We start from the raw sequence: 20,563 nt of genomic DNA, 5'->3' as shown, positions 1-20,563 counted from the left end.
TCTAAATTAATAAAAAGGTAGCTTTCTAAATTCTAAAACTCGTAAATTTGAAAATTCGAAAATTTAAAGATCTGGCGATTTTAAAAATTTTAATGCTGTTCGATTTTTCAAATTCCTCGTCAAAATTTTACTCTGGATAATCGAATCACCAAATTAATGTAATTTTTTCTCAAAATTTGGGTCTGTAAGTTATAATATTTCTCCATAATAAAACCAAACATGAGATGGCGACAAAAAAGGTATTTAAGAATATTTAATTGTTTAGAAATTCAGAATTTTTAAATAATGGGCTTGATTTTTTTTAAAATATTTTGCCTTGTATTTTGCAATTTTTTGCGATTTTTATTTTTAATTTGTCTAATTTGTGAGTTTTTAAATTTGATTTTTGTTATGTTGCATTTTTTTCGGGGATTTGAATTTTTTTTTAATTTAGGCCGTTGCAAATATTTTTCAAAGCTTATTTCGCCCCCCCCCCACCCCCCCCTTCAAAATTGGTCTGAAAAATCAGGGGGCAAAACATTTTTTTCCGAAAAACTCCAAAATTTTCAAGGAAATAGAAGTCTAATCAACTGAAAACAATCTAAAATGCATTTTTTGCATTGATAATCATATTTAGCATGTTTGGGCTTGTTTAAAAATGTTTTAAATTTTTATAAAATTCCAATGAAGAGCACAGCAAAAATTTTATTTTTCGCGAAAAATTAAATTTTCGTCAATACTTAGATATTTTGGAAACCAATGATGGCAAAACAACTGGACAGGTGTATAATGCACTTTAAAACACTTTTTTCATTAAAATGTTGAAACCATGGCTCGTAATTTAAATTTTTATACTTTTTTTATTTTTTTGCCCCCCCCCCCCCCCCTCGACTTTGACCAGAGTCGAGGGACATAAACATTAAAAAACAACGGCCTTATAAATTTTTAAATTAGGTTTTTATATTTTCATTTTTTTTTTTGTATATCATATATGATATTGTATACCGAACTCCAAATGGTATTTTTTTTAAATTGATTTTTTTGATTTAGCATCTTTTTTTTTGGGGATTTTAATTTTCAATTTATTTTTTTTAAGATTTTTAAATGTTTACCTTTTTTTAATTTTTGCGCACGCTCCCTCAAACCGAACTGTAAACTTGTCCTGGGGTCATGAAAAGAATGCGCAACTTTTCTTGACAGCGTTCGTTCCGAGCTCCGTACTTAGCTTATGAATATAATTATTACAATTTAATCACATTTCTAGAAATTCCGTAAAATTGCAGGCAACTTTTGAGTCATTAAGAGTGGAGGAAAAAACAGCTGATTAGCTATGATTTTTTATTTCCTTAAAAATAAATCTGAATTTTATCTGTATCATGTCGAATTTGCAGATACAGAAGACATTTAAGATTTATTTAGATTTATTTTTTTTCACGGCTGATTTAAGATATTAATCATATTAAAGCATAATTTAATTACTTAATTTGTTGAATATTTTTTAATATAATTGTCAAAAAAAAATCTGCATCTACAGATTTTTGTGATTTTTGGAATCCAAAAATCAGTAAAATACAGATTTATCCAGGATTTATCTGTGTATTTGGCAATGGCTTGTTTCAAGTGTTGAGTTTTTTTTTTTCAATTTAAAATTGAAGAATTACAATAAAATGAGGTTTTAATGGGGTGATTGGCCTTTTTTTAGGTTGATTTTTTTTTAAATATATTTTATCGATGTTTTTTGTCGTAATATTGATTAAATCTGGAGTTTTTTTAAAACCAAATTTTCAGTTTATGCTTTTTGGGTGTTGTTAATACCCCTGACTCAAGGAGGTTTCAAAAACACCCAAAAAGCAAAAACTGGAAATGTGGTTTATTGGACCTTTAAAAAAAAAAACTCCACAAATTATATTTTAATAAATATTAATCATATCAATTTTTAAAATGGTTAGACCCCTCGAAAATCATTTATTTTCCTAATCGGCCACCCTAACGTTAGCGAAAGAAGTGGAGAAAGAGAAGCGAGAAAACGTCAAAATTGCAAATCGCCTTGTCATTTTCGGCTGGCTTCTCGTAAACAGTTTTCAGTCGCTGCTCGTTTATTAAGTTTTTGAGGAAAATCACCTGAAATTTCGGATAATTTTGATTGTTTAATCATCCAAAAGAACACCCGTTAATCAAAATGGACATGGACTACTCAAACGACTGGAGAAACGCCCACCACAGCACCGGTGTAAGTAACTCAAATCCCTCAACCCATTTTAGGTTAGGTTAGCAACTTTTGTTTTGCTGTCTCACGATTCGTTCTTTCCCGGGTGATGTTCCGGATTTAAACTCATTTCTAATTTTTTCAGACCACCATCATGGCGGTCGAGTTCGACGGCGGTGTGGTGATTGGGGCCGATTCGCGCACCAGCACGGGCACGTACGTCGCGAACCGCGTCACCGACAAGTTGACCAAGCTGACCGATAAGATTTACTGCTGCCGGTCGGGGTCGGCCGCGGACACGCAGGCCATTGCGGATATTGTGGCTTACTCGTTGAACTATCATGAGTATGGGCGGTTGGTTTGGTTGGTTGTTGGGGGTTGTTTAAGTTTTGATTTTATTTTAGGAATCAAACCGGTGAGGAACCGCTGGTTTCGGATGCGGCCCACGAGTTCCGTCAGTATTGCTACAACTACCGTGACTCGCTGGTGGCGGGTATCATTGTGGCCGGTTGGGACAAGAAGAATGGTGGCCAGGTTTATTCCGTCCCGGTGGGAGGAATGCAGATCCGGCAGAGTGTCACCATTGGAGGTTCGGGAAGTTCGTACATTTATGGCTTTGTGAAGGAGCACTACCGTGAGGGCATGGCCAAGGATGAGTGCATGGAGTTCGTGAAGAAGTCCATCTTCCACGCGATGTACCACGACGGAAGCTCGGGAGGCGTGTGCCGCATCGGAATCATCAACAAGGACGGCGTTGAGCGTCACGTTTTCTTCGCGCCGCGTGATTACGAGAATGTGGTTCCGGCTGCTGCTCCGTCGGTTGCCGTTCGCGCTTAGAATGGGTAAGAAGTACATTTTTTGCTGGTAATTTTCTCTCAATTTAATAAACTCGACTCGTGAAGAGTCAATTTGGTCAAAAGGAATTTCGACTTACAAATAGTTTATCACAACCTTTTACAAGCGAATGAAAGTGAAATTTATTTATACACGATGTGTAATTTATTTACATGAAAATTAATGTAGCACTACAAACTAAAGTAACAGACTACTTTCGCTTCTTGCCACCTTTCGGCTTCTCTCCGTCCCCTTTGTGAGTAGCTTTCAGCTTATCAACATAAACGCTGTGACCGGTTTGCTTGAGATGGTTGAAAAGCTTATTTTTAGAACCAAACTTTTCGTTGCAAGTTACGCATTTGTGTTCAGATTCCGTCTCAACTTCTTCTTTCGCGGGTTCCGTAGGAGCCGCCGGAGGTTCTTGAGCAGGTTCTTCCTTAACCGCCTTCGCCTTGGCCGCCCCAGAATCCTTCGACTTTCCTTTTCCCTTCTTGCTCTTCTTAGAACCGCCAGCCCAATCATCGTCACTGTCCTCAACGCGCGACGTTCCCGGCAGCGGAATATCCAGCGCAGGTTCCTCCGCCTCGTCCGAGATTGACACTCGCTTGGCAGGCTTCTTCTTGTTCTTTCCCTTCTTGGACTTGGTCTTCACGACTTCCTCCTCTTCGCTCAACTCGGAAGCGTCCTCGATTTCAGGCTCTTCCGTCTCCACCGCGTCGCCATTGGCCGCCGCCTGGTCATCGTCCTTGCGCATCTGCTCCCGCAGCAGCTCAACGTTCTGCTTGTGCTTCCGGGAAGATTCGTGATTCTCGTACGACTTCTTGTTGTTGAACATCTTGTCGCACGCCACGCAGTACAGATCGTCCACGTAGAAACTCTCCTCGCCGTTTTCGTCCTGGCTGATGATGAGACCGTTCATGGCGTCACCCATTGCTTGGACGGCGGGGTCACCTCCCGTGTCATCATCGGAGGACTCTTCCGAAGCGTCGGCGTACGAGGCTTCCAATTTCCTAGAAGATCGTTCAAAGTCATTAGCTTAGTTCAACGCTTTTCAACCCTTTCCCACTCACCTCAACTGCTCCTCGTACGCTTCATTGAACACGTTCGACGAATTTCGCTGCTGCTCCTCAATCTCTCGCTGCTTTCGCCGAATCTGCTCCAACCGATTTTGCGCCGACTTAATCCGGTTCTGCTCGGCACGCTCCTCCAGCAGCTTCTTGTACGCCTGAACTCGCTTGTCACGCTTCTTCACAAACAGCACCAACGACCGGATCTCCTCGTTCCTCTCCTTCCGCGCCTTCTGCTGAACCTTCTTATTGTCCCTCTCGATCGCCTTCAAAATCCTCCGGTCCCGAATCTCCGCAATATTGTGCGGATTCAACCATGCATAGCTCTTCTTCGTGCAGAATCCCTCCCAATAACCATAAAACTGCCGCACCTCCGTCTCATAATCACTCCCCGAGTTCCCAAACCGCGGAATCCCCTCAAAATCATCCTCATCGTCCAAAAACTCAATCTCCTCCGACGCAATCGTGTGAAACACCTCCCCATAAACCCCGTAGAACCCACCCCCATCATCCCCAAAGCCCTTATAACACGACGTCGTAAAATACTGGAACAAATCCACCGAATTGTCCTCATAGTTCGTGTGACCCCCCCTCAAAATCTGCTCCCGATGATTATCGTACCAGGCCCGTTCCTGCCCATCGGACAACACATCGTAAGCCGCCTGCACCAACAAAAACTGCTGGTTCGCCTCCTCCGCATTGTCCAAGTTCTTATCCGGGTGCCACCTCAGCGCCAACTTCCGGTACGCCTTCTTGATCTCGTCATCCTCGGCGGTCCGCGCCAGCCCCAGCACTTCGTAGTGGCACTTCATGGTCAGCGGGGGGAGGGAAAGTCCGTTGTTCAGCTTCTGCACGCAAGACTGGAACCGAAACTGACTCCGCGCGGAGAAAGTGCCACAAACAGCTGCTGCTGCTGCAAACGTGCACACGCGTTTGTTTACTGTTTTGGAATTTTTGACATGTAGATGCGTGCGCGATAGGGTGACCAATCGGGGGAGTGAGGAGCAGTGTTGCTAGATTTTCGCAAACTCACACTGATTTTTTACTCAATTGGGTACTAAAGCCCTATGTCAATTTTTATGTACAACGGTAAAAAACACGATTAAAAACCATTTCTGATCACTTTTTTTTCATTTTAATGCAATTTTTTTTTTGACAGGACAACATTTTTTCGATGGATCAACTATGGTCCCCTTGGAACGAGCTGTCAATTAGGAGCTTTTCTGTCAAGAAGGACCGCGAGGTTAATTCTTCAAAATTGATTTAAAAATCCATTTTAAACTCTTTGAAGTCGTACAAAGGGTCATTGTACTCAGAAAAATAAGCTTTATCGCTGTAAACAATAATATCAGCATTATAAGCTTCATTTAGGACCCAATTGGGTACTAAAGCCCTATGTCAATTTTTATGTACAACGGTAAAAAAACACGATTAAAAACCATTACTGATCATTTTTTTTTTCTTTTTAATGCAAAAAAATATTGACAACACATTTTTTTTCGATGGAACAACTATGGTCCCCTTGGAACGAGCTGTCAAGTAGGAACTTTTTTGTCAAGAAGGACCGCGAGGTTAATTTTTCCAAATTGATTTAAAAATCCATTTTAAACTCTTTGTGGTCGTAAAAAGGGTCATTGTAATCATAAAAATATGCTTTATCGCTGGAAAACAATAAAATCAGCAATCTAAGCTTCATTTTAGGACCAATTCGGTATAGTTGAAAATTCGGTTAGGTTTAGATCAGTAAACCATCTGTCAAAATTAACTAATTTTACCAAATTTCGGTTGTTGGATGAACAATAATTAACTTTATTACCGAATTTAGGATTTTTTTTTACCGAATTCGGTAATTTTCAGTTTACCTAACTGTTCAGCAGTTGAAAATTCAGTAAACTTGACCGATTTTGGCAAAAAAATCTAAGTGTGCTCGGATTATAAATGTTTTTTTTTATTTTTCTTAATTTCGATTCAAAACGATGTATTTTATTCAACAAATTTGGAGCTTTTCTTGAAAAGGTCCAATCACGGGGTTGGGCACATGCTTGATCCGTATGGCATTTGGAGCAACTCCAGTAAATAATGGTAAATACGTGGTAAATATGGATGCACGTGATGCACGAGAAGCGGGGTGAGAATTTAAAAGAAATTTTTGATCAGTGTGGGCTGTGACGTTTCTGAACGTCATTGGCATGAACTGTCACTTAATTTGTTTCGGTATGCGTTTTTGAAAAATATCCGGATGGAGCAAAAAGTAATCCGGAATTTAGCAAGGACTGGAGCCGGGAGCTGAGAAATTCGGTGCTGTGTGCAAACGAACCCCCCAAGCAAGGCTAAAGGCTATACATTTTTTTCCTTCGAAACATGGAATAGAAAGCCACGCATCCCGCCGCAAACTTTTAACTTTGCCACTTGCTCAAGTGAAGTATTTAATCAAGAATGACCGAAATGCTGCAGCCTTGCGGCCAGTTGGTTGGCCATTCCGGCTGTCTCACTCAGATCGCGACCAACTCCAAGTACACGGACATTGTCCTGTCCTTTTCGAGCGACATGACCCAGATCTTGTTAAAGCTAACCCGGGACGACGCCAGCTACGACATCCCGCAGAAGCGTCTGTCTTTAGACGGTAACAACGCCCTGTCCGATTCCTGGGACAAGACCTTCCGGCTGTGGGGGTTGGCCGGTGTACTCAAACATTTCTGGAGTTTTTTTTAAAAGGTCCAATAAACCAAATTTCCAGTTTTTGCTTTTTGGCCGCCTTGAGGTATTAAAAAACACGTAAAAAGCAAAAACTTAAATTTTGGTTTCTTGGACCTTTTAAAAAAAACGTAACTTAATCCACCTTTAGGTGGTTGGTGCCTTCCTCTCATTTATAGAGTGATTCCAACCCCCCTAAAGTGTCCACATGGTTTATGGATCGGCCCTTACGTGTTCGCCGCACCAAAGAGGTCCTAATATAAATAAGTTATGAGTAAAAAAAAACACCCCCCCCCCCTGTGGTTTATGGATGGCCCCAAGTTATCAAATTTGTCCCCCTACTGCAACAATAGGATGACCAGATCGAGTTGGGTCTTCTTCAGGACCTCGAACTTACCGATGTAGACGCCGTGCAATGGGTACATGTCTATGTCCTTGACCATATAGTCAAGCAGATGCTGGTAGAAAACCTTCGTTAGATTCGTCCGTGCCCGCCAGATATTTGACCAGCTTGAGGTCGTTGTAGGTAAGCTTGGCGTTGATGGCGGCCGCAGCAGCAGCCTTGACTGCTCCTCTGCCCACTTTCGCTTCTCGGCTTCCGCTTTTTGCGTTTGATTTCCGCTTCATTCTCCCGCGCACTTGAACTTTTCCGCTTCGGCCGCCTCGTTGAGCTTCAGCAGCAGGGCACTCAGCGAGCGGTTTATGTTCCAGTTTCATCAGCTTGACGCCGTCGTAGATGTAGGGCTTGCTCACAAACAGTTTCTTCAGGAAACGTTTGGCGGACCTCAAGTCTTGCAGGTGCTCGATAATAAGTCCGGAATTTTTCACGGTCATCGGGTAGACCGGCAGGTTGCGGATGAATCCTGTGGCACCATACAATTTATTCGAGGGGACCATTTTCATGGAGCCGTCGTCTAGATCGAGGACTTCGACGGCGTCCAGGGCAAAAACTTCCGTTATTCTTCTTGTCCGCCAGAGAAGTCTGTGTTGTCAAGAACCGCATCGCATCCAGATCGTCGGTCCACGGCACTTCCAACTTTTTGCTTCAGCAGCTCGTTCTTGCGCTCGTCCGTCAGTATCCATAGTACATTGGAAAACCTTCTCTGGATCGACCTGCTCCTTGGCCGCCGATTTGCCCGACTCGGTGTCCTTCTCGTCAGAGCCTTCTTCTTCCGGCTCTCCGGCCTCCTCATCTTTCTCCTGGCTGACCTTATGCTTCCACTCCTTAACCGGATCAATCTTCTGGTTGTCGTCGTGCTGGTACTCCAGCAGTAGATCTCCCAACAAGTGGAAGATCAACCGGGTCAGCGCGGACATCATTGTGAACATCCGAAACGTTCAACCGTGTCAGTTCCATTGTGCGTGAGTTCAAGGCGAACGTTAGAGGGAAGTTGTACGAGCTGGTCGTGTTGTCACCGAAACAACCCAACGGAATCTTAACGTCCTTGTACGGCACGTCATACAGTCGAAGCTCTCCAACTCGACCATCCGGAACCGCTTCCGACAGTGTACACTTTGCCCGTCCCGTATGACCATCAGACTCAGTCGTACACGTTGCAGAATCTCCGAAAGAAACGTTGAACAGATCGATGCGTACCTGCGTTAATCAACCATTAGTTCTAATCCGCCATCCAAGGTCCAAACACCTTACCCTCTCCCCAACCGGTACAAACAGGTTATGTTACTCGCTTCATCCCGCCCATGCAGGAACACATTCCGTGGCGATTGAAACTCTCCCTTACGCCTCCGGAACACCCTTGAACAGAGCAGCGGAACATCCTCTCCCTTCTGCCCAAGGTACGGCTCACCGCCGAGCTCCGTATCGGCAAACTCGTACTTGATGCCGAAGCTGGACGGAACAGCGGAGTTCCCGTCATCGTGTGGAACTTGATTTTCTGCGAAGAATCTCCAATTTAGTCCTGATTAAAATCCCAACTTTGTAAGAACATACCAAATCACTCCCAGTGCTGACGTAGCTCTCCAGCGGTGTGCACGGCCGCATCCGGTGGTTGTTACGATCCAGTGAGACGTGGTCGCACAGCTTGGGTGCGTCGTTGGCGTAGAATTCGGCCACCATCCGGCGGCGCTCGTTACATCGGGAAGATTTATCCCTCCGCCCGGAAGACTCTTTGATCACTTCGTTGTCCTTGCCGTGGCGCGATCCGTCCTTGCCGTGGCGCGATCCGTCCTTGCCTTTCCCACGGCCACCGGACGAGTACTTGGGCATCTTTTCCTGCAGTCCTATCGATCCTCCAAACACCAGCCCCTTCTCCGAGCCCATGCCACCGGACACCTGATGGGGCTGGGGCTGCGGGTGTGGATGGTTGAAGATGCTGTTGACCGTTGGTCCGTAGATGTACTGATCGACCGGGTTCCACACGTTGTCCACGTTGATCTTCAGGTTCTTTCCGTGCTGGTTGATCGTGCCGTAGTGGCCGTAGTACGTTCCGTTTGTCGTTACGCTCGAAACAGGTGAACATGACCCTTCGTTGACCCGGCTTCAAACCATACAACACGCACGGAATCGAACGAAAGTTGTCCGAGTTGGAAAACAAAACCAACTCCAGGTTGGTAAACTCCTTTTAGATGTAGAAAATCGCTCGGGTGGTCTTCGTGTGCAGGTACCGTTCCGGCAGACCAACCTGCTTGCGGTGTCGGTTCTCCACCGAGTTCTTCGTACCGGCGTCGTTGGCATCCTGCATTTTGGGAACGCCCTGGATCTTGGACTTTTTCGAACCGGATCACCGGCCAAACGCGTACCAAACCAAACGTAACCAAACCAACCAAACCAAACTTTGTTTATTTTTGTTTGAAAAACACAGGGTAATACAAAAAAAAATATGTTCAATGACAGACGATGATCGACCAATAGAGCTGTGCCCTGCTACGTTTTTCTGTTTCATCCCAGTCGTGGCGTTCTGGTAGGATTCGGGCAAAGTGAATGATGAACCGTAATACCAGTACAGAGCGGATTCGTTAATTTGAATGGAACTGCATTCGAATTAGCGAATCCGAATTCGCCCTTTAAAAGGGTATCGAAAATGTACTGATTTTGACATACCCTTTTAAACGGGTAACGCCGGGTGAACTTAAAAAAAGGATAGAAAGTATCCTTTTTGAGGATTGAAAGTACCCTTTTGAGGGATACTTGTGATTTTGAGTGTACTTTTCGTTACCACAGACAACGTATAAGCTTCCCCAGACAATTCCCATAATTAAGTCGAGCGGTTTCGGCCGACTCATCGGCCAACAAGTCTGACGGAATCGGTTATTAAAACAACCGGTTCTTAACCAATTGGGTCTTAAAATTATGCTTAGATTGTTGATATTATTGTTTACAGCGATAAAGCTTATTTTTCTGACAACAAAGAGTTTAAAATGGATTTTTAAATTATTTTGAAAAATAAACCTAGCGGTCCTTCTTGACAAAAAAGGTCCTACTTGACAGCTCTTTCCAAGGGAACCATCGAAAAAATGTTGTCTTGACAACTTTTTTGCATTGAAATAAAAAAGTGATCAGAAATGGTTTTTGAGCGAGTTTATAATCGTTGTACATCAACATTTACATAGGGCTTTAGGACTCTATTTAGTCTGTGAACAAAAAAAAAGTCGAGTAGTACCGTTTCTGTCAAGAAGGGCCGCGAATTGACCGCTAAGTAATTTTTTTAAATTGAAAAAAACGTTTTTTTACCGGGCTATCACTGGATCAATACTGTCTTGGCAACACTGCCATGTTTGGTTGGGCGTAAAGGCAAATGCTCGTTTGGATACAAATGGCAAATCTCTTCTGATATTGCACCAATATGAAGCCAATATTGTAGTCCATACTGTACGCAGCCTAAGCGTATTACGTGAATATTATGCGCGTAAGATATTTACGCTGATATTATGCGATATTATATTATGCGCGTATGATACGCCGTAAGCGATATACTCGAAGTGATTACAAATTAACATTAAAGCGGCCAGGCCTACTGCGTAAAGTCGTATCGCAGATACATGATTCGTTTGAAGTGGGTTGAGTTTGAGCACGGAGTAAGAAGCGTGGGGACACACCACCATACGCTCCGAGATTTGGTTTTATTGGGTTGGAGCACCATGCTAAGAAGGTTTGGTACTCCGGGACCCTCTGGGATGGGGATGGGACATTGTATTTCCACGAATGCCCTGGACACTATTTGCCGTGGTTATAGCGCCACAACTCGCTCTCTGTAACAGTATTCCTAATTGGGTACTAAAGCCCTATGTCAATTTTTATGTACAACGGTGAAAAACACGATTAAAAACCATTTCTGATCACTTTTTTTTCATTTTAATGCAATTTTTTTTTTGACAAGACAACATTTTTTCGATGGATTAACTATGGTCCACTTGGAACGAGCTGTCAAGTAGGAGCTTTTCTGTCAAGAAGGACTGCGAGGTTAATTTTTCAAAATTGATTTAAAAATCCATTTTAAACTCTTTGTGGTCGTACAAAGGGTCATTGTACTCAGAAAAATAAGCTTTATCGCTGTAAACAAAAATATCAGCAATCTAAGCTTCATTTTAGGACCCAATTCCAGTCCAAGTTCACCAAGTCGTCATGGCCTAGTGGTTAGCATTTTTGCTTACCAATCCAAAGGACAGGGGTCGAACCCCACCTTGAGCGACTTTGATTTTTCGTTCATATTCATAATTTCAAATTTCTATGTTCTTAACTTTTTCGTTGGGAGCAGATGGGAATCGAACCCAGAACCATTCGCTTACAAAGCGAACACCTTAACCAGTCAGCCACGGGCGCTCCCATACTCGACTAAAATCCATTTCTGATTTTAAAGCAAAAAAAATAAATTGACAAGACAACATTTTTTCGATTGATCAATTATAGTCCCCTTGGAACGAGCTGTCAAGTAGGACCTTTTCTGTCTAGAAGGGCCGCGATTTTTTTTAAATTGATAAAAAAAATCCATTTAAAATCCTTTGAGGTCGCGGCTTAATTTAAGGACACAATTGGGTCCTAAAATGAAGCTTAGATTGCTGATATTATTGTTTACAGTGATAAAGCTTATTTTTCTGAGTACAAAGACCCTTTGTACGACCACAAAGAGTTTAAAATGGATTTTTAAATCTATTTTGAAAAATTATCCTCGCAGTCCTTCTTGACAGAAAAGCTCCTACTTGACAGCTCGTTCCAAGGGGACCATAGTTGATCCATCGAAAAAATGTTGTCTTGTGAATATTTTTTTTTGCATTAAAATGAAAAAAAAGTGATCAGATATGGTTTTTAATCGTGTTTTTCACCGTTGTACATAAAAATTGACATAGGGTTTTAGTACCCTATTCACTTCGACCAGTCTCCCTGTTTACATACCAATTTTTCATTACTGAATTCAGTTAAATTTACTGAAATCTGCACTACTGAAATTTTCAGTAAATGAAAACTTGCTGAAATTTCAGCAAACTTTGACAGCTTCATACAAATTTTAACTGAAGTTCAGCGAAAAACTAACTGAAAATTTCAGTAGTGCAGTTTTCAGTAAATATTAACTGAAAACGAACCTCAGAATTTGCTGTGTAGGGTCTCGCTAGTCAAATTCACTTCGACCAGTCTTCCTATTTAGGATCTCTAATGTTGAATAATACCGCACAGCTCTATTCGTCGTTCATCGACTGTCATTTCATAATTATTTTTTTGGATCACCCTGTGCATTCGAATTTGAAAACCAAAACAGAATAAGAAAAAAAAAATAGTGAGGTTATGCAAATCCATTCGTTTTTTTTAAGTGCTCGTAACTTTGGAAAGGTAAGTCAGATTCCAATTTCTTTTAATCCATCCGAAAGGTCTTTTTATATCCTTTCTAAAAATATATAATATGTAAGGTTTTCATGAAAAAACCACCCTTTTTTGCATAATTTTAAATATATATGAAACAGTATTTTTAACATAACTTTCAAAATACTTGATAAATCTTTATGATTTCAAATAGGAAGATGTGCGAAGCTAAGACGGATCTAATGAAACCTCTCCGGCCAAAATCGGTTCAGCCAGTGACGAGATATTCCAGTGACATTGATTCGGTACACATGTCTACATACAGCCAAACACACAGACATTTGCTCAGCTCGTGATTCTGAGTCGATATGTATAAATGACGGTAGGTCTAGGAGGTCTAATTAAAAAGTTTATATTTCGAGTGATTTTATAGCCTTTCCTCAGTAAAGTGAGGAAGGCAAAAAGGATAGAAAGTATCCTTTTTGAGGATTGAAAGTACCCTTTTGAGGGATACTTGTGATTTTGAGTGTACTTTTCGTTACCACAGACAACGTATAAGCTTCCCCAGACAATTCCCATAATTAAGTCGAGCGGTTTCGGCCGACTCATCGGCCAACAAGTCTGACGGAATCGGTTATTAAAACAACCGGTTCTTAACCAATTGGGTCTTAAAATTATGCTTAGATTGTTGATATTATTGTTTACAGCGATAAAGCTTATTTTTCTGACAACAAAGAGTTTAAAATGGATTTTTAAATTATTTTGAAAAATAAACCTAGCGGTCCTTCTTGACAAAAAAGGTCCTACTTGACAGCTCTTTCCAAGGGAACCATCGAAAAAATGTTGTCTTGACAACTTTTTTGCATTGAAATAAAAAAGTGATCAGAAATGGTTTTTGAGCGAGTTTACTCTATTTACTCTGTGAACAAAAAAAAATGTCGTGTAGTACCTTTTCTGTCAAGAAGGGCCGCGAATTGACCGCTAAGTAATTTATTTAAATTGAAAAAAAACGTTTTTTTTTACCGGGCTATCACTGGATCAATACTGTCTTGGCAACACTGCCATGTTTGGTTGGGCGTAAAGGCAAATGCTCGTTTGGATACAAATGGCAAATCTCTTCTGATATTGCACCAATATGAAGCCAATATTGTAGTCCATACTGTACGCAGCCTAAGCGTATTACGTGAATATTATGCGCGTAAGATATTTACGCTGATATTATGCGATATTATATTATGCGCGTATGATACGCCGTAAGCGATATACTCGAAGTGATTACAAATTAACATTAAAGCGGCCAGGCCTACTGCGTAAAGTCGTATCGCAGATACATGATTCGTTTGAAGTGGGTTGAGTTTGAGCACGGAGTAAGAAGCGTGGGGACACACCACCATACGCTCCGAGATTTGGTTGTATTGGGTTGGAGCACCATGCTAAGAAGGTTTGGTACTCCGGGACCCTCTGGGATGGGGATGGGACATTGTATTTCCACGAATGCCCTGGACACTATTTGCCGTGGTTATAGCGCCACAACTCGCTCTCTGTAACAGTATTCCTAATTGGGTACTAAAGCCCTATGTCAATTTTTATGTACAACGGTGAAAAACACGATTAAAAACCATTTCTGATCACTTTTTTTTCATTTTAATGCAATTTTTTTTTTGACAAGACAACATTTTTTCGATGGATTAACTATGGTCCACTTGGAACGAGCTGTCAAGTAGGAGCTTTTCTGTCAAGAAGGACTGCGAGGTTAATTTTTCAAAATTGATTTAAAAATCCATTTTAAACTCTTTGTGGTCGTACAAAGGGTCATTGTACTCAGAAAAATAAGCTTTATCGCTGTAAACAAAAATATCAGCAATCTAAGCTTCATTTTAGGACCCAATTCCAGTCCAAGTTCACCAAGTCGTCATGGCCTAGTGGTTAGCATTTTTGCTTACCAATCCAAAGGACAGGGGTCGAACCCCACCTTGAGCGACTTTGATTTTTCGTTCATATTCATAATTTCAAATTTCTATGTTCTTAACTTTTTCGTTGGGAGCAGATGGGAATCGAACCCAGAACCATTCGCTTACAAAGCGAACACCTTAACCAGTCAGCCACGGGCGCTCCCATACTCGACTAAAATCCATTTCTGATTTTAAAGCAAAAAAAATAAATTGACAAGACAACATTTTTTCGATTGATCAATTATAGTCCCCTTGGAACGAGCTGTCAAGTAGGACCTTTTCTGTCTAGAAGGGCCGCGATTTTTTTTAAATTGATAAAAAAAATCCATTTAAAATCCTTTGAGGTCGCGGCTTAATTTAAGGACACAATTGGGTCCTAAAATGAAGCTTAGATTGCTGATATTATTGTTTACAGTGATAAAGCTTATTTTTCTGAGTACAAAGACCCTTTGTACGACCACAAAGAGTTTAAAATGGATTTTTAAATCTATTTTGAAAAATTATCCTCGCAGTCCTTCTTGACAGAAAAGCTCCTACTTGACAGCTCGTTCCAAGGGGACCATAGTTGATCCATCGAAAAAATGTTGTCTTGTGAATATTTTTTTTTGCATTAAAATGAAAAAAAAGTGATCAGATATGGTTTTTAATCGTGTTTTTCACCGTTGTACATAAAAATTGACATAGGGTTTTAGTACCCTATTCACTTCGACCAGTCTCCCTGTTTACATACCAATTTTTCATTACTGAATTCAGTTAAATTTACTGAAATCTGCACTACTGAAATTTTCAGTAAATGAAAACTTGCTGAAATTTCAGCAAACTTTGACAGCTTCATACAAATTTTAACTGAAGTTCAGCGAAAAACTAACTGAAAATTTCAGTAGTGCAGTTTTCAGTAAATATTAACTGAAAACGAACCTCAGAATTTGCTGTGTAGGGTCTCGCTACCCGCATAGTCAACAACCATACAGTCACCATTGGTCGAATGATTTTTCCTAAATGATCTTGATAATACACCAAATAGGGTGCAACCGTACATTTTCCATTCCCCAAACAATCCTACAATTTATTAAATAGGTCGTTAGGTTATGTTACAATACATTTTTACAAGGGATTTTTTTCGTGGATCATAGTCGTACCCTACCCCGAACTGTTCAATTCTCATTTTATGTGAACCGTACCACAAATTAATAAAATATGATTTTAAATGGTGAACTGCTTTACCGACACTTACCGACACCATTTGAAAAGGGAGGAGCCAAAAAATAAACTTTACAAATGTTCTCGGAACTGTAGATTTAACGGGAATGGTAAGTATATGATTATTAATGGTTAGCGTTTTTTTTTTTGTAATGTCCGGGATTTGTTACCGCTTGATGATGATGTCTCCTGTTGATTCTTCCGTGGTGCTGCCGCCTTATCTAATTGAGCTATCTCAGTTACATTACGTTTGGCGGTTTAAAATGCATTTTATTATGAAATGTGGCCTCAAAATTTATCGTAAATATATCGTAACATGTATGGTAGAACCATACAAATAAATTATAGACCAATCACATGGTGAACAGTTATCGTTCTGATAAGGGTCAATCATTTGTTTAAATTATTTGGACTTATAAAAATTATCACGAAAATAAATTAGCTTTACATACAAACTATATGGCAAACAGGTATATCGTTCCATGAATTGTTGAACAATGGTTTGAATTGTTGGGACTTAGGAAAATTTTCGCCATAATTCAGTTGTATCGTTCCATGAATTGTTGAACAATGGTTTGAATTGTTGGGACTTAGGAAAATTTTCGCCATAATTCAGGTGTATCATTCCATGAAATGTTGAACAATGGTTTGAATTGTTGGGACTTAGGAAAATTTTCGCCATAATTCAGGTGTATAATTTCATGAAATGTTGAACAATGGTTTGAATTGTTGGGACTTAGGAAAATTTTCGCCATAATTCAGGTATATCGTTCCATGAATTGTTGAAATATTATCTGAATTATTCGGACTTAAGATTTTTTTTTGCTGTAGTTCATTTGGCTCAATTATACAACACCTGTTTCAAATAATCCTAAGCGTTTGGCGAACAGTTATATCGTTCCATGAATTGTTGTACATTTGTTTGGATTATTGGGACTTAAGAGTTTTTCGCTGAACTTCAAGTTGGAAATACTACGTCGGCTATGGTACCCTTATGTTTTAACAATAGCTGTTCCGAAAAATCCTTACCATATGGCGAAAAGTTATATTTCTCCATGGATTGTTGAACTATTGTTTGAATCATTGGGACTTAAGAAAATTTTCGCCAAAATCCATTTTTGGCTCAATCATACAAAAACTGTTTCAAATAATACCAAACATATGAGGAATAATTATATCGTACCATTAATTGTTGTGCAATTGTTTCAATTATTAGGACTTATGAAATTCAGGAAATTTTCCGCTTAGGTTTCTTTGACTAAATCATACCGAGTATCATAACTTTTATCATACCAGCTACCAGTACTATTATGTTCTAACAATAGCTGTTTCGAATCATCCGAATCGTATGACGAATAGATACCGTTCATTAAATTGTAGAAAAAAATCAACCATTCGAATATGTCAAGATAAGTGTAACCATTCGGGAAATAGTACCATTTTAATTTTTTTATATGTACGTGACATTATATCAACAATATCACAAATGGTAACCATACCAGAAATAATTTTCTTATGATTTCGACAGTTTCACCTTTGGTATTTGATTATGCGGGTAGTCAAATTCACTTCGACCAGTCTTCCTATTTAGGATCTCTAATGTTGAATAATACCGCACAGCTCTATTCGTCGTTCATCGACTGTCATTTCATAATTATTTTTTTGGATCACCCTGTGCATTCGAATTTGAAAACCAAAACAGAATAAGAAAAAAAAAATAGTGAGGTTATGCAAATCCATTCGTTTTTTTTAAGTGCTCGTAACTTTGGAAAGGTAAGTCAGATTCCAATTTCTTTTAATCCATCCGAAAGGTCTTTTTATATCCTTTCTAAAAATATATAATATGTAAGGTTTTCATGAAAAAACCACCCTTTTTTGCATAATTTTAAATATATATGAAACAGTATTTTTAACATAACTTTCAAAATACTTGATAAATCTTTATGATTTCAAATAGGAAGATGTGCGAAGCTAAGACGGATCTAATGAAACCTCTCCGGCCAAAATCGGTTCAGCCAGTGACGAGATATTCCAGTGACATTGATTCGGTACACATGTCTACATACAGCCAAACACACAGACATTTGCTCAGCTCGTGATTCTGAGTCGATATGTATAAATGACGGTAGGTCTAGGAGGTCTAATTAAAAAGTTTATATTTCGAGTGATTTTATAGCCTTTCCTCAGTAAAGTGAGGAAGGCAAAACTCCAGAAATGTTTGAGTACTGTCAGCAGGGTCGTACAAATTGCAGAAGGGTTGATCAAATCTCACCTCCCAGACCTCTGCTGGCCGTTTATTTCAATGTTTTTGAAAAACGAAGATTATTTTTAATTTAAAATATTCAAAATATTCAAATATTCAAAATATTTAAAATATTCAAAATATTCAAAATATTCAAAATATTCAAAATATTCAAAATATTCAAAATATTCAAAATATTCAAAATATTCAAAATATTCAAAATATTCAAAATATTCAAAATATTCAAAATATTCAAAATATTCAAAATATTCAAAATATTCAAAATATTCAAAATATTCAAAATATTCAAAATATTCAAAATATTCAAAATATTCAAAATATTCAAAATATTCAAAATATTCAAAATATTCAAAATATTCAAAATATTCAAAATATTCAAAATATTCAAAATATTCAAAATATTCAAAATATTCAAAATATTCAAAATATTCAAAATATTCAAAATATTCAAAATATTCAAAATATTCAAAATATTCAAAATATTCAAAATATTCAAAATATTCAAAACCAGAATTATTTAAACCGCTTTACTTGAACATCCCTCCATCCACATCACGAGAGCACAAACTCTCCCTCCAGATCTCGCGGTCGTTTCTCAGAATCCTTTTCATTCTCATCGGTGTTGTCATTTTCCGACCTTCCCCACACCGAATTTTCCTGTGTGCGTTGCGTCCACTTCCTTTCCCGAACCCCTCAAGCGGCAGACAGTTGCGGGGCGAAATTCCTTCAAAGTTTGTCTGTTTTCCCCGCTCTCTCGGAGAGGATTGCTCTTAGAACTTTTTTCGCATGGAAAAACTCACACTGAGAGAGAGAGCGCATCAAAACAGGATGGGAAAAATTGCTCGCTCGATGCGAATGTTGTTTTTCCGTCTCGCTTTTCCGCGGATTGTTTTCATCGATTGGGGAAGCTCGCGCGAGAGGAGACCAACACATGCGTTCGAGATCGCATTGCCGAAAAACTGAATGCTCTCGATCTGACGGAAGTTCCGGGTGACGACTTACGGTGTTATCGGGTAATCAACAGATGAAAAGAGTATTTTAATTTTTCAATAATTTTGGAAAGCTACGTTATTTTACTAGATTTCACAAAACAGCAAACAATTAATTTGCTATTTTTCAGTTGATATTTTGGTTATCAAGTCTTTAATATTTTTCATGAATATGTTTTTTCAAGCTCTACTTGGATTACATTTTGTGTTTTTTTAATCTGTTTATTTTTTTGTATTAAAATAAAAATAATAATGCTATTCGAACGAAGTTGACTTTATAGCTGTCGGCCACCATTGCTAGTACCAACCAAGGGTCCTGATTTTCGGTTCAATGAACAGAAACCACTCACTCATTGCCTATCCATTCGTCGCCTATTCCAACCCGCTAGCATTCATGAGCGAATGATACTCGCAAGCAGCCAGCGAGTGGCCCGAACTGTTCACTCAGCGAACAAATACATCGTGAAAATATTTGCCTACTCCGTCGCTCGACGACACTCACACACTACCATGCTCAGCGAAGAGCCATTCTCACAAAATGCCAGAGCGGCAGTCTTTTTGTCTTCACGCCCTCAGTTTGCCATCAATTTGATTTTTTCTTGGTGGAAATTTCTTTGAATGGTGTCTATAATGTTATGAAATCAAAATAAATGCAAAATTTAATTGATAACATTGATTTTAAGCAACCCAAATCAATGAGTATAACGCATTGCATCAGAGAAAAAATGTTTTCAGTTAAGAGTGATCGGAGACGATCGGCCTGCCGGAGCCGTTCGGAGACTGAGCCGATCAGAGAGAGAAGGAGAGTAGAAGAGAGAGTGTTCGGGAGCGAATGGTGTGAAAGTGACAAACGGTAGGAATTCATCAGGGCAGTATCGCGTCGCCTGCTATTTGTGCTCGCGAATGGAGTGGTTGATTTTGAGCAATCAGGACCCTTGGTACCAACCACTAGTGTCTTCCTTTTTATCTACAAGGACTTCGCCGCCCTGGGCTCCTAAGTGTATGAAAGTATGGCACGGAGCGATGGCGCCGAATACCATATTTACACTTAGAATTTTAGAGCACCCGCCGTGGGATTCGAACCGGCAACCTCTGGATTGTGAGTCCAGTGCGCGGTCCGATTGATCCACACGGGCGGGTTAAGAGTGCTGTAATGCTATTCGCTTGGTTTAAAAAAGTGCCTAATGATTTTTTTTACTATGAAATGTATTGGTTGAAATGAAATAAAAACTAAACCATTATTTTTTATTTAATAAAACCAAAATTTAAATTTAAGCTTGATCGACCTGTATAAAAAATAATTGAAAATTTATACATAAAGGTTAGGAAATTTATTCTGATCAGTTTATTTTTGATTTCAAAAGTTTGCTAACGGCAATTAAACAGGTTCGTGATAGTAGTTTATGCAACAAGCAAAAAAAATTTATCCAACGAGGTGCACCGAGATTGATAAATATAACGAGTTCTGAAAAAATCAACTTTTGCATAATTTTTTTTCTTGTATTGAAAAGTATTAATTTTTGGTTCTGTTATGTTTGGTAGAAAAAAGTAGGCCGTTTCGTCTTTCGAGAATAACTGGAAAAGTAAGTAGATTCACGATGGAATTGCAAAAACATGTTAATGCCTT

At 39.5% G+C, this 20,563-nt stretch overlaps 3 protein-coding genes across 3 annotated transcripts; 2 read left to right on the top strand and 1 right to left on the bottom strand.

Moving 5' to 3' along the window:
• The first annotated feature begins 2,039 nt into the window (after positions 1-2,039).
• Positions 2,040-3,108, top strand: LOC120414574 (proteasome subunit beta type-6). Its single transcript, XM_039575811.1, has 3 exons — positions 2,040-2,209; positions 2,331-2,530; positions 2,590-3,108. Exons 1-3 carry the CDS (start codon positions 2,159-2,161, stop codon positions 3,020-3,022), a joined length of 684 nt encoding a protein of 227 aa, XP_039431745.1. The 5' UTR covers positions 2,040-2,158; the 3' UTR covers positions 3,023-3,108.
• A 57-nt stretch (positions 3,109-3,165) lies between these two features.
• LOC120414573 (dnaJ homolog subfamily C member 21) lies at positions 3,166-5,019 on the bottom strand. Its single transcript, XM_039575810.2, has 2 exons — positions 4,090-5,019; positions 3,166-4,029 (listed from the first exon to the last, which is right to left on the bottom strand). Exons 1-2 carry the CDS (start codon positions 4,896-4,898, stop codon positions 3,231-3,233), a joined length of 1,608 nt encoding a protein of 535 aa, XP_039431744.1. The 5' UTR covers positions 4,899-5,019; the 3' UTR covers positions 3,166-3,230.
• Positions 5,020-6,522: 1,503 nt separating this feature from the next.
• Positions 6,523-6,798, top strand: LOC120414551 (guanine nucleotide-binding protein subunit beta-like protein). Its single transcript, XM_039575763.2, has one exon. The coding sequence runs from the start codon at positions 6,523-6,525 to the stop codon at positions 6,796-6,798; it is 276 nt and encodes a 91-aa protein (XP_039431697.1).
• The last annotated feature ends 13,765 nt before the right edge of the window (positions 6,799-20,563 follow it).

Source organism: Culex pipiens, chromosome 2 (assembly GCF_016801865.2).
Source record: "Culex pipiens pallens isolate TS chromosome 2, TS_CPP_V2, whole genome shotgun sequence".
Lineage (NCBI taxonomy): Eukaryota > Metazoa > Arthropoda > Insecta > Diptera > Culicidae > Culex > Culex pipiens.
Note: the sequence above shows the minus strand (reverse complement) of the source record. Positions and strands in the feature narration are given on the sequence as shown.

What these genes read in the sequence shown, in the direction of transcription:
- LOC120414551 (XM_039575763.2), top strand. Translation starts at nt 6,523, where the DNA reads ATGACCGAAATGCTGCAGCCTTGCGGCCAGTTGGTTGGCCATTCCGGC.
- LOC120414573 (XM_039575810.2), bottom strand. Translation starts at nt 4,898, where the DNA reads ATGAAGTGCCACTACGAAGTGCTGGGGCTGGCGCGGACCGCCGAGGAT. An exon ending in GCGTACGAGGAGCAGTTGAG is followed by an intron (nt 4,030 to 4,089) that starts GTGAGTGGGAAA and finishes ACGATCTTCTAG; the next exon opens with GAAATTGGAAGCCTCGTACG.
- LOC120414574 (XM_039575811.1), top strand. Translation starts at nt 2,159, where the DNA reads ATGGACATGGACTACTCAAACGACTGGAGAAACGCCCACCACAGCACC. An exon ending in ACGCCCACCACAGCACCGGT is followed by an intron (nt 2,210 to 2,330) that starts GTAAGTAACTCA and finishes TAATTTTTTCAG; the next exon opens with ACCACCATCATGGCGGTCGA. An exon ending in TACTCGTTGAACTATCATGA is followed by an intron (nt 2,531 to 2,589) that starts GTATGGGCGGTT and finishes ATTTTATTTTAG; the next exon opens with GAATCAAACCGGTGAGGAAC.